The sequence below is a fragment of the Daphnia carinata genome, chromosome 1 (genome assembly GCF_022539665.2).
Source record: "Daphnia carinata strain CSIRO-1 chromosome 1, CSIRO_AGI_Dcar_HiC_V3, whole genome shotgun sequence".
Classification (NCBI taxonomy): Eukaryota; Metazoa; Arthropoda; class Branchiopoda; order Diplostraca; family Daphniidae; genus Daphnia; species Daphnia carinata.
The window spans coordinates 10,643,963-10,657,718 of record NC_081331.1 but is presented as its reverse complement, the minus strand read 5'-3'; the positions used below and the strand labels follow the sequence as shown (position 1 = coordinate 10,657,718).

Here is a 13,756-nt window from a genome sequence, read left to right as displayed (position 1 = left end):
GGGTATTTTTCAAAAAATACCGTCACTTATCCTTGTCTCCCGCTGCTCTTTTTTTCCCTCATTTTTTTTTATTTTATTTTTTTTTTTTTCTTATTTTAAGTCTTCTCATCTCTCTGTCCGGTGATCGGTGATTGTTTATTTTTCCTTCATCCAATAATCATGCATCCAGCTGAATTATTAACACGCATTCCAACACACACACACACACACACACACACACACACAAAAGGAAAGTTAAAACCATAGAAACACGCAGATCAGTTCGATAACCTTTACATTTATGTTCCACTTTTATTATTTTTTATTTTTTTTTTTTGTAGAAAAAGAAAATTACCCAAGTGTTGATTATTTAGTGCCAATCAAACAAGAGGCGTTTTACGAGATTTAAAAATATTCGTTTAAATATTTTTTTCGTTTGACCAGTCGTGAATTGAACATTTTTTGTTTGTTTGTCTATCTGGCTGCGGGGGTTCGCGAAAGGTCAAAAATTGGAACCAAAAAGAAGAACCATGTTTTTTAAAGTGTTCTCGTATACGTCGTTGATCGATTTAAAAAGAAAAAGAAAAGTTAAAAAAAAAAATCAGTTTTTATTGGTCGTTGAATAATTCATTAAAAATTCGAAATTTAATTGCGGACATGGGCGGGGCCTGGCATTTTTATCGGGCATTTCAACCGTACACCATTTTTTTTCCGCCAACGCACTTACACAACATATGCGACACACACTTTATTTAGGTAGGAAAAAAAAAAAAATGAAAATTAAATACCAATTTATTTTTCTTTCCTCTCGCCCGTCCCCCTTTCCCCCATGTTATACACCCAGTTGTCCTTTATTTTTTTTTTAATTTTTTTTTCTTCCCAATGGCTATTCGGCGCTGTGTTGTACATGTATTGGCAGATATTTTCATTAATAATAATGGCTTCTTTGATCTGTGCATGAGTTTTCGTTATTGACCTTCGTACTTGCGCCTCTTTGACATTTTTTACTTGCTCACATTCCCCCGCCCCACCTATTCCGTCCACACCTGTTGCCCTTCCCCGATTTCCCAGATGAACCTTTCACATTCCAGACACCTTTTATTTTATTTTATTTTATTTCTCTTAAAATTATCACTATTTTTTCGCCAGTTGGATTGGGTTTTTAAGTTTATCTTAGACGGCCACAAAAGTACGCAGACACACACACAAAAGCAAAGCTCCCCGGTTTACACTTGTGTGAACGAGGGGAGGATATTTCTTTCTCATTCGGATTTTCTCTTTAATTTTTCAATTTCAAAACGCTTCCATATAATAACACGAATCACCTGTTTATTAGCTCTGCCTTCTGTCCTTCTTTATCTGTTGGCCGTGCTGCTGAAATTTTATAGGACCTTTTTCATTTTTAAGTGAATTCGTTTTTGACATCGTCGCCCTTCCTCGCTCTCTACCTGTTTAATATATCTTTATCTGTAACGCTTGAAAAAGAAGAAGATCCTTTCATCTTTTTATATCCGTGTGTCTGTCATACGCTTACAATTCCCTTTCTGCCTCTTAACCTTTTTTTTTTTTTATTTCTGGCTGTCGGATATCGTTTCGATAGAACATCCGCAAACACCTACGAACACGCACACGTAAAAAGAGAACACACCTTGAACCAAAAACGCTTTGGCATCAGCTTTTCTTGGAATCCATTTTTTAAATGGATTTCCAAAGGAAAACGAGCCAAAATAAAAACAAATCGCTTTTGTGCTCTTTTTTTTTTTTTTTTGTATTTATTTGGCCACGACCGCATATAGCTTAACTTCCTTTCTTTTTTTTTGTTTTGTTTTTCTTCGTGCTCCATGAATTATTTATTCCTATTTTACATGAAGTCTTTGTTGTTTGCATTACGTGGTCGTAGGGTGCCTTTCCTTTTTCAGAAGAAAACTACATTTTTCCATTTATCCTTTTTTTGATTTCTTTATCTGCAAAGTTCCGTGTTTTGTTTTGCTTTCTAAAAGGACTAGAAACACTTCCCCTCATTCTCTTGCTGAACCCTTTTTATGTTTTGTTTGCTTCTTCTTCGCCTTGCGGCATCCTCAGCTTCAAACCATCGGCTAAACGCAGACACACGCTAGAAAGGCTTTGATGATAATCGTTTCTGACTGGCCCGTAAACACTTGTTCATTAACGTAGTCGTCGTTGTAGTGTGCATAAGCAAGTATTTTTTTTTTTCTCTCTATCCCTTCAAGAAAAAAAAAAAACATTTATCGTTTACTACACAGCAGAAGACGTCATATTAATCAGCCAAACTCTCTATACGCTACATATACGTACAGCAACATACATACACACAATGTAGTTGGTTGCCAGCCAAAACAAAAACAAAGTGTTTGTGACGCAGAACGTTGGGTTTCTTTGGAATGATCTCCGCTTGATTAGTCAGCAAACAAACAAAAAAAAAAAAAAAAAAAAAAAAAAAGTACAAAAAGGGAACAAAAAAAAGAAAAAGCCAAACCAAGAAACAAAAATGGTAGTGCTCGACTTTTTTTTTTCTTTTACTGCCTCCGGCTTACGTATTCACCCCCTAAATCACTCTGGCGGCGTAATTTGGCAGGTAAGTATATTTTTCATTTTGTTTGGTAAAAAATGTTTTGATTTATCTTTTTAGTTTGTCCTGCTAGTCGGGATTATTATTTAAATTGCTATTTATCAAATGGAAGCCTGATTGTTGCATTGTTATCAAACAAAATAAGAAAGAAAAATAATTGGGTGGATTTGCATTATCTTTGCCTGATAAAATCTCTTTTTTTTTTATCCTTGTTCTGTTGTGTTTTTGGTGATTCGTGTTGACTGCTGTAGAAATGAAAACTTAAAAAAACAAAACAATTCTGTTAATAATGTTTTGAATAATTTCTACTCCTATTTTGCATGCATCTCGGCTCTGCTTTGCCCGTCATTTTTTTTTCCTGGCCTCAATGGATTCATCCCCGGCGAATCCGACACACGTCTTCATGTGTGTTTATGACCAAAAAAAAAAAAAAAAAAAAACAACTACGCATGTGTTTCTTAATTTGTTTTTGCCTGCCTGGATTGCAATAATGTTTGGCAACCGTGTCTTCTGCCCGTGTATTTTTGCTTGCAACGTCGGGATGTCGTATTTGCACGAACACAACCACTTCTTCTCTTGGTTGGTGGTGGTGGTGAATGCTCTCTGGTGGTGGTTTTGCTAATCGACAAATATACCCACATCCCTACACTCTCGGATATTTGCATTGTGATGGCCGTCCTCACAGTTTCAACTAACGTTCTCAGTGTCAACTACACTGACGAACAAGGCCAAGTAAGTGTCCCGATTTTCTCTTTCATTCTCGGAAATGGTAGTTGAATTTTCAGTCCCGAATGGGATTTCTTTTTTTTTTTTTGTCTCTCGTTCACTGCTGTGCTATGAATTTTTCATTTAGAGTAGTAGTTTGTTTGTGCTAAATAACGTGGTGTTTGTTGTATTCCCAATTGTTGCTTTCTCGTGGCCATGATTTCATGCCTCTCGTCACAACACACGACATTCGAAACATCTCGTATTACAAGATAAGCAGCTTTTCGTATTCTTGGTGACAGGTGTTTACTTGCTTGACACATTTCTGGAAGGGAGGAGGGGGCTTGCAACTTAAGCTTTAGAGAAAAATTCCATCATGTTTTGTTTTATTAAGGGAATTATTGAAACGCCTTTATTTTTCATTTTAAATTGATTTGTCCACCTGCAAACATAAAAGTAATCAAACTGCTTTAACGTCTGTGTTTGATTGCTATCGAATCGGCAGACATCCATCGCCTTTTGCTCAACGATTTTCAAAAGCCTTTTTTTTTAATCAATGACGCAGTTTTGATTATGGAAAAAAAAAGAACGATGTTTGGTTTTTCAATAGTTCCCATTCATGCTCGGCTTTGACCTTCTGCCTGGTTCCGTGTGGTATGGTAAGCAAGCAAATTGCATTTTCATTCTTGTTGGCCAGCTGCAATTCCGTGCTTAAATGATTCTCTTTTTTAAATTACTCTTACATGTAACTTCATAGACACTTATTACTCTACGTTCCATAAGCCCAAAACCTAAAAATGTTCTTTGTGTATCTGTTTTCATTTCTTGCACACAGCTAATGAGCTTACAATTGAATTTAGCAGTCGTTATGTGTCAATTATCTTTGACGTCAAGCAGTAGTTATAACATGGTAGAACAGCCTTATTGTTTTATTTTTTCATTCTTTGCTAATTTGCTTCGTAGAAAGAAAACCGAAAATTAACTGAGCTTGATTATGATTAAGATGTTCTACGCTTTTTGCTTCAAGTTGATTGACAGCATGTTTCAGTAGTTTTGACGACATTAAAAAAAAAGAAAGTAATTCATAATGAAAAAAAAACTGCTTTTCACGATGACGTTCAATCCTCTTCAACCTCCAATTCCATTTTCTAGGCTTCCTTCTACAAATAATCGATTCATCAACAGTTGCCTTCCATTTTTCAAACGTGTTTCATTGTTATTCAATTCTATTGTGCTCTTAAGTATTTCCCAATTAAATGATTCCCCACTCATGTCCAATTCAATGCCACAATGCCATATCGATGTTGTGTTTTTTTGGTTTCTTTTTCATTGACGATGATTAATCGGGATTGTTTCTTGGCCAATTTTCGTTACAGTTACTGGACACCCTCCCGGTATGCCGCGATTTTAAGTATGGCGAATGCAAGCGCGCTGCCTGCAAATATATCCACCTTCTCGATGGTAACATGATAGAGCCTCTTTAACGTTGTCAAGGGCAACAGAAATGAGTTTTTTGTTTGTCACGATGATCGGCCAATCATTGATCCAACTTTCATTCGCGCAGATCACGTGGAGATAACAGACATGCGCGTTACCGTGTGCCGAGATGCCGTGTCTGGAAAATGCCTCCGGAATTCATGCAAATTCTATCACCTTCCTATCGTGTTGCCTCATCCGGCCGCCATCGCCTCGACCCTGGCTCGGTGAATCAGCTGCCCCATGCAGAAACAACACACACAAACACACAGACAATGCCCATTTAACAAAAAACAAAAAAAAACTAAAAAGAAAAACAAGAAAAAAAGGAAAAAGAAAAAAACAAATTTAAGCAGACACATAATCTTCGTCCTCTTCTCTTCCATCATCTCAAGTCGCCGACGCTGACAGATTTTCACATTTTCTTTCCCCCTCATATCCTGGAACTTTTAGACGGTTCACCTGTGTATCTTTCCACCTTTAAAAAATCCCAGATGATTCATCTTTTTTTTTTTTCAGTTTCTCCTCATCTCCCTCTCACATAACACAGACACCCCTCTCCCCCCCCCCCCCCCACAAAACACAAAGAAACACAACAGTCGGTTTCTTTCTTTTCTCTCAAAATCCTCTGGAACACGTTCTTCGTTTCAAAATGGTCTCGTGACTCAAGATCATCATTTGTCGTCGACTCTCACGAAATGTTCTTTCGATTCTCTCACCTTTCGACGGATTTCGTTTTGTTTTCCCCTCTTTTTATTTCGTTTTCGAGGGGAGGGCCTATTACCATCCTGTTTTGAAACACTTGTCAGCTCGGAATACTTCCCCTCTTTTTCGGTCTCCTTCCCTTCCCCGTCTGTCCAAATGACTCCCTTTTATCACGGTACCGGACCAAGTCCGCCTTCTAGGAAGAAGAAAACCAAACTGTTTTGACCAGAGGATTTTCTAGATTCGAGGCCAAATGCTACCAGATGAAAATGACAGTCCCGTTCCCTCGCCCATTTTATTATTACTATTTTTTTTTATCCCTTTTTTGTTTACAGCCCGGTGAGAAGAACACGCACCCAAAATAGGAAACGAGAATGTGTGTTTATGTGTGTACGTGAGTTCGGAAGTACCTCTTGAAAAGGGGGCGTGTGAAATCGTCATCGGACACAAGAGAGAGCGCTTAGGGAAAAATGCCATACCCGTTGGAGAGTGAGACAAAATCAACCCAATGCAATTTTTTAAATTTTTAGTTTTTCTTACATAATTTTGCCCCTCCCTTTTTTTTTCTCTCTCTCTTAAATTTAAAACTTTAGAAAACGGTCCCCTACCCTTGTTGGCTGGAAGAGAAAGAACTGATGGCGATGTATTGTGGGATGATGTTGTGGTCTAGTCAAGTCCACGGATTAAAAAGGGTTAATGTTTTGTGTATGTAGACATATCGGCAGTGCAGAAAAGAGATATTATCGAGACGGATTATGGGGTCGAGTCGGGAAACAAAAATTCGTTTGGTTTTTCTTTGTTTTGTTTTTTTATTTTGTCTCTTCTTTTATGGGGTAGATTGAGACCATCGTGTGAAACGCAAATCTCTTTGACAAAAATGATATTTCTCTATTCAATTGGACAGAGGGACAAGTGCGGGACAATCGTTAATTCGAAAGCGAGTCGAACAGAAATCAAGCATACCCGTTCCTAAAAAAAAAACAAAAAACAACAAAAAATAAAAAAAAAATTTCTATTGTTTTCTTAAAACTTGCGCAGAAGGCCTTTGAACTCCGCACCAATCGACCATTTGCTGGTGGACGGAGTCTTGCAATCACCCCCTTCCTGAGTTGCACGGTTCAAGAATAACAAAAAAAAACAAAAAACAAATGAGGAATTTAAAAAAAAACCTGCTAACTTGGGCTTCAGCTGATTTTGTTGCCCTTCCCTCTTTTTTTTTTTTTTTTTTTTTTTTTTTTTTTTTTTAGACAATTTCGTTTTTGTGATTAGGCGGTTCCCGCACGCGTTTTTTAAGCCTATCGACCGTTTTCATCGCCCACACGTGAGACAGCGAATATGTAATAACCCCTTTCAGCTCGTTTTCTTATTTGGCGACGCGCATCCATCAACACAGCTTTTGTTTTCGATTTGCATTCTGAACAGCGCTCTCCATTATTTTTCGCATTAGATTGGGTTTTTTTTTTTTTTTTTAAATTTATTTCTATTTTTTGTGAATGGGGGAACATTTCTTTTAGTGTCAGATAAAAGCTGAATGAAAGCAGTCGGAATTGAACTAGCGATGCGCTCTGAATTTTGTTTTCGTTCTTTTTCAATTGTTACATCAAATAGATAAAAATGCCCTCCTGTTTGTTTCTCTCTTATACAAGATTAATGCTCTCTTTTGACATGTAGTCGTTCGCTGTCTCGTTAACAAAATCACGTAGCTTGACTAGTTGATAGCTTCGCTCGCCCTTACGAGAGCATCGTTTCATCATGTTCCGATGTTGTCCGCGCATCGAATGGTGTCGGGCTAAAAATTTTTGCCATTTTCCTTTTCAACCTACCAGTTTTCGCTCTCGTTATCTCTTTTCCTTTTCCCGTTGATTATGCGATCGAATGTTATACTACGGTTGCAAAGCTTTATGCTTTTTTCTCGCCCCCCGTTTTTTTTTTCTTATTTTTTTTTTTTTTTTTTTTTCTCTCGGAGTATTATCGGTAAATATTGTGGACATTGTTTGCTCTCCCTCTCTCTCTGTCGGAACTCTTTGCTTGACATGGGAAAACAATTTTGCGGTTGCGAATGCGGATACGGATATAATTTTTTTTTCTCATGTAGAAGAACAATCACACACAAGGCGCACTCGCTTCAATGCCCTGCCTCACACCTCCCACTTCTTTTGCTAACGTAACAGTAGAAATTTATCATTGGAACAGGAAACGAAACATTTTTGAGTTTTTTCTGAATGTATTTTCTTTGTTTTGGTTTTGTTTTGGTTTTATTCGTTTTTAGCCTTTTTTCCGAACGTGCAAAAAACAAAACAATACGGACAGTTTAGGATTTTCCTTCTATTAAGAAAAAAAGAAATCAATTTTTAAAAAAGGCCATCAAAATTTCAATCTTGAAAAAAACAAAAGAAAAACATAAAACATAGAACCGTCAGCATTCCTACTCGACAAAAATGTTCGTTTCTCTTAGAAATTTTCAAATTTTCGGAGGTCGAAAGTTAAAGAAAGACAGCTGATAGTAGTCTCCTTTTCAATTTTTTCGGAGGACAAGAGTTCATTCGGACTGAGTTGTGATACGCTCTTTTTTCGACACATATATATAAATATACATATAATAGAAAAAAAAAAAGCAAAACATGTCGTGGTCGGAAGACGTGTTTTTAGAAGTCCCACTGAGAGTAATTCATATAGAGTTGAGAAATAAGCCCAATTTTTTTTCAAATATTATTATTTTATTTTTCAATCGTGAAGCAACCCATTATAATTATTGTGTATCGGTTTCCCACACCAAGAGTTTTTTTTGTCTCAATTATTATTAGACAGAGAGGAAAAAAAAAGTGTGTGACGTGTTTTTTGTTTTTTTTATATTTTTTTTTTCTTATTCTTCCATTACGGAGTTATTCTTTATTATATACTTGAATCGTGTCTTTGTTATCATAAATATTGTGTAAGCCAAGTTAAAAATTTTGTCATCTCATCAACCATGATTATTTTCCCTACTTGATTCATTTGTTCTTTATTTCCGGTAAGGCCAGTGGTGCGGTGCAGATTCTAAAATGTCGTCGTTTTTATTTTTATTGTTTCATTTTTTTAAATATTCAATTCCCTTCCAATCTTTTTCCCCCTGTTTCCCTCCTTCCCTTTTCTTCTACACCGCTCTAAAAATTATGATATTCTCACCCTTCTCTTATATATCCATCTGTGAATGGTGGCCATTTATATCCGAAAAAAAAAAAAATTTTGATTGAGTAAAAGTTAACTAAATTTGTGCAAAGTGACCGATGGAAGAGAGAGAGAGAGAGAAAAAAAAATACTCGTAAGTGAACAAAGAAAAAAGGGCAAACAAGTTATTTGTGAATGTTACACTTCATGGTTGTTGTTTTGCTGGGTGTGTTCTTTTCCCTTGATTCAGTGGTGAAAAAGGTGGTTCAGAGTTCGTTGAATTAGTTATTTGAAAAGGAGAGGCAATTGAAAAAATTCAGACATATTTGAAGTAATAAAAAGTAAGGGTAATGCGTGACTTGTCTCATCGAACTTATTTGCATGTTGATTGAAAAAAAAACAACAAATTTGTGTGTCGAGTCTGGGTCGATAAGCGCTCGATTTACACGGGAATGATTAAATGGCAATGTGACTACCCACGCCCGTCATCGTCATCCATCATACTATCCGAACTTCCCTTTCTTCCCTCATATTCTCTATACCCTCCCCCACCACATACAATGTACTCATTTTTTCGGTGAACAACATGAAACAATTCGAAACATGTTGGTCTTTCAGTAAGTTCAAGTGTATTGTGGGCATGTAAAAAGTAATACATTATCAAAAAATCATACCTAATGAATTGTGCAATCAGCCAGCCAAAAATCGGCTGAACACCATTATTTAGACATCACGAAATGTGAACAACAATGGCATTAATTCTAGCGCCGTCAATAGTTCGTATATGGTTTTGTACTAGCAATAAGCTAGGTAATTGAGACCCGGATAAGAGTAAGGCAAGAAAAAGGAATGTCTTGGATACACCCGTAAAAAGATGAACGAATGAATCAATTCCAGCGATGCCATTCGCAAAGATGGTGAGGGATGATGGATGTTGGAAAGAACCCCGAAGAGCTCTGTAAGGAGATCTTGAGAATAATTATAAGTTAGATGTAACGGATGGCTAGCCTTAATTAGTCGGGTTGGACAACATAAGAAAGTTCAGGTTATGGGTGTGTAAGAAAACAACTTTAGATTAAAAAAGGCAACCAACCAATGTTACAACCGTAACCGAGAACCACAGAGAAAATAATCGTTCGTCGTTCTCCAGTTTCCATCATAGAGAAAGCGAGTAGTCAATCTTTCATTTTTTTTTTCCTCAATATTTACCACCGAGGTCTTTCTTTATGATCATTTGGCAACCTGGATTTGTATTTTTCTCTTTCGCGTTTTTTGTTTATGTTCTGTCAAATCGTCGATTATTCAGTCGTCTGCTACAGTGCCATTCCTTCAGCACACCTCCGGCGTTTGACAAGCCTCGTTATGGATTGCTGATTCACAGTGAATTGCACAATCATTCGGGCGATTGTTGCCATTATATAAAGTCTTTCCTCCTCACTTAGTTATACCATGCCATTCAGTGCAACAAATCTCGAAATTTATTGAGACAAAATGGCCTCTTCCGGGACTACTTTACAGCAAGCCATAGAAATGGGTAAAAAAGCGGTTGTTCTTGATCAGCAAGGAAAACACGAAGGAGCTGCCTACTATTATGAACAAGCTGCCATTGCATTAGATGGTATAGTAGCCACAGAATTAAGTGCACCAGCAACATTGGCAGTCAAAGCTACAGAGTATAGACAGCGAGCAAATTCATTAAGACATTTATGTAAGTTGGTACTTGGGGAACCATAGAACTATTATGAAGATAGAGATACATTAAAGTTCTGTCTTTCATTGTATATATACAGATTTATCATCCCATGTGGTAGCCTCATTGACGGAAGAACAGCAATCAATCTTGAATAATGCCCGCTGCTCAGTTAATAAAGCATTGGAAGTAGATGAAATGGGAGACAGTGAAAATGCATTATCACTTTACATAGAAGCTGTTGAAATCTGCAGTTCAGCGGTCAGTCAACCATGTTCAGAATTTTAAAAGAAAAGTTTTCATTGCTCTGAATTTGTTTCACAGGCTAATTTAACCACTGATAAAAACCTTCAGTTAAAGCTCAAGAAGTTAGCTATGCAAGCACTGACTCGTGCAGAAGAATTAAAAACAAAGCCTCAAACAACTAATGCCAAGGCATCAGCTTTAGCAACAGTATGTACAATTTGAGATGCGAGATACTCTACGTTTTGCTAATTTACTGCCGTCTACCAGACTTTACGAAGTGGAGCAGTTGATCAGTCTTCCATTTCGCCTTTGAAAGTGTCCGGGTCGCAGTCGTATTCTGTAGAAGAAAAAAAAGTTTTAGCCATCACATCTTTGATTAACGGACGAGAATATGTCCCTTTTATGGCAGGCGACCTGCAAGAACGTTTCATTTTTCCATATCCTTTCTCGGACAAACATGGCAAATTATCTCTTTCACCAAAACAAAAGAAATCACTTTCTAGATGGGCAAGACCAGATGAGATAAGTGAAGACCCGAAAGTAATTGAAAACATTGATTGTTTCAGTATCAAACAAACGGTCGTTTCCGATTGCTCTTTCGTCGCCTCGCTTGCTGTAAGTTCACGTATTTTAGTAAACAAACCTATATTTGTAAAGTAAATTCCAGCGGTTTTTCATGACGTCATTTCAATCGATTTGCTATAGGTCTCAGCCCAATATGAAAAGCGTTTCAACAAAAAGCTAATCACCAATACCATTTACCCGCAAAACAGAAATGGCATGCCAGTCTACAATCCTAGCGGTAAATACATGATCAAATTGCGTATAAATGGAGTTTCTCGGAAGGTTGTTATTGATGACTTTTTGCCGGTTGGACGCCACGGTGAACTTCTTTGTTCATACTCGGTATGCTTAGTATATTTTATGTATCACCAATAAGTTGAAGCCACTTAACGTTTTGTTTTAAGGTGAATCGCAATGAATTGTGGGTATCCTTGTTAGAGAAAGCTTATATGAAGGTGGGCGTAACTAAATTTGTATTGTTTCTATTTATTATTATTGTTATTATTATTACTTATTTATTATTTATTATTGTTTTTTACATGCAGTCTTATTGTTTTTTTTTTTTTTTTGTACATTTAGGTTATGGGAGGATACGATTTCCCTGGCTCTAATAGTGTAAGCGATCTTTAAAAGAAGATGAACAACCGATGGTTGCATAATCTTTCATCTGTGTATTACGTAGAATATCGATTTGCACGCATTGACCGGTTGGATTCCCGAACGTGCAGCTTTAAAATCAAGTGGCGAGGAAGAGTTTAAAAAAGACGAGCTTTTCAAGAAACTTTACGATAGGTTTCACAAAGGCGACGTCCTTGTCACCGTAGCGACTGGCGAAATGAATGATGCAGATGAGGTTCGGACGGGATTAGTTTCTGCACACGCCTATGCACTCTTAGACATACGCGAAGTGAAAGTATGCTCTAGAAAGCTGTTTTTGTATTATGAATCCTCGAATAATTTTGGAAATTGGAACTTAGGGAGTTCGTCTTATAATGCTGAAAAACCCATGGTCGCATGTTCGATGGAAGGGTAATTACTCGGAGCTCGATGCTAGACACTGGACAACGGAATTGAAGAAACAATTGAATTACAACCCAGAAAGTGCTGCCAATTTCGACAATGGCGTGTTTTGGATAGATTATGACAGTCTATGTTCTTTTTTTGATGTCGCATACCTTAGCTGGAATCCATCTCTTTTTACCCACACGTTCTCTATTATAAGGTACAATAATTATTTTTTGAATGATTACTGATTATTCCTTTAATAAGTACCGTTGATTTGTTCCCTTGTTAAAGCTGTTGGAACGCTGGTTCAGGACCGGCAAAAGATTTGTACAATATTGGAGAGAATCCGCAGTTCAGCCTAACGGTGCGTAGCCCTGGATCTTCGGCCGTCTGGATTCTTTTGACACGAGTAGGACAAGTTCTTAATATTACTACTACTAGGTTTAATTGAAATTAACATTTTGGTTTGTGCAGCACATTACCGATATAGAAGATTTCCGGGAAAATAAGGAATATATAACCGTTCTAGTGTACAAGAATGATGGAAAGCATATATACTATCCTGGTTTGCAACTTATAGCTTTATCGGTCTACACAAAACTTACGGAAATTTTCTTTTATTATTTCAACTTTTACGTTGTTTAGCCGATCCACCGCCTTATATCGACGGAATTCGTATCAACAGTCCCCATTATCTATGCAAACTTCTCCATGCGCAGGCAGGCACGGAACGTTATACCCTCGTCATTTCCCAGTATGAAAAGTCGAACACCATAAACTACAGTCTACGTGTGTATAGTACTTGCCCGTTTGAACTAAAGAAAATAACGAAACCCTACAAGTATAAAGACGAAGTAAGCAAATTATTACCCTTTTCTTTTCAACCCGATCAGATTTCGCATCATCAACCACATTAAAATTATAATATAATTATGCCGATGATTTACTTTAAATTGCTGTTTTACAGGTAAGAAACGATTGCTGGAAAGGAGTAACAGCTGGGGGTTGTGCTAATAATCCTCTCACCTACCCGAAAAATCCGAAATATCAATTTACTTTGGAAAAAACAAGCGATCTGTTGATCGACCTCAAAGGTCCGAAACAATTTTTAATTGGTTTTGACGTATTGTGCATTTCTCTTGCTGAAAACGATTCCCAAGCTGGAGCATTCACTAAGAAATCTTCCGGTGCATTTCGGTAAGTCTAGATGTAGTCGATAGCTTGCTATTGGTCTAAATATCTAAATCATTTTTTATTTCATAGATCTGGATTTGTGATACTAGAATTGGAGAATGTTCCTCCGGGTTTGTACCATGTAGTCCCATCGACATTTCATCCTGGACAAGAGGGTCCATTTTTTTTAACCATTCAATCTCCATATCCAATCAAACTTAAAAAATTTCAATGAAAACCATATTATCGCTGCCAAAAGCTATGTGCAACAAAACAAAATTATGTACGCTACTAGGTACGTTGAGTCAATCAACACTTCTATCATACAAGAAAGGATATCATGAAAATGCGAGACGGGGGTAGAAAAGCGTGTTGAGCATCTCAGGGCTGCTCTTTATCCAGCATTGAGATTCCATATAAGGTAACAACTATAACAAATTGAAAGGTTTTCCATCCATAGTTAAGTTACGAAAGTC

At 37.1% G+C, this 13,756-nt stretch overlaps 1 protein-coding gene and 1 long non-coding RNA gene across 2 annotated transcripts; both read left to right on the top strand.

Annotated features, from left to right (window-relative positions):
- The first annotated feature begins 1,599 nt into the window (after window positions 1–1,599).
- Window positions 1,600–4,854, top strand: LOC130692215 (uncharacterized). The gene is made up of 3 exons (XR_009001362.2): window positions 1,600–3,301; window positions 4,651–4,735; window positions 4,839–4,854. It is a non-coding gene; the product is annotated as an uncharacterized LOC130692215 (long non-coding RNA).
- A 5,032-nt stretch (window positions 4,855–9,886) lies between these two features.
- LOC130692119 (calpain-7-like) lies at window positions 9,887–13,538 on the top strand. The gene is made up of 14 exons (XM_057515196.2): window positions 9,887–10,310; window positions 10,393–10,553; window positions 10,617–10,745; window positions 10,806–11,153; window positions 11,244–11,444; window positions 11,507–11,557; window positions 11,682–11,717; window positions 11,785–12,015; window positions 12,080–12,324; window positions 12,399–12,516; window positions 12,582–12,672; window positions 12,753–12,961; window positions 13,075–13,304; window positions 13,371–13,538. The coding sequence occupies exons 1-14, from the start codon at window positions 10,094–10,096 to the stop codon at window positions 13,513–13,515; spliced, it is 2,412 nt and encodes an 803-aa protein (XP_057371179.1). The 5' UTR covers window positions 9,887–10,093; the 3' UTR covers window positions 13,516–13,538.
- The last annotated feature ends 218 nt before the right edge of the window (window positions 13,539–13,756 follow it).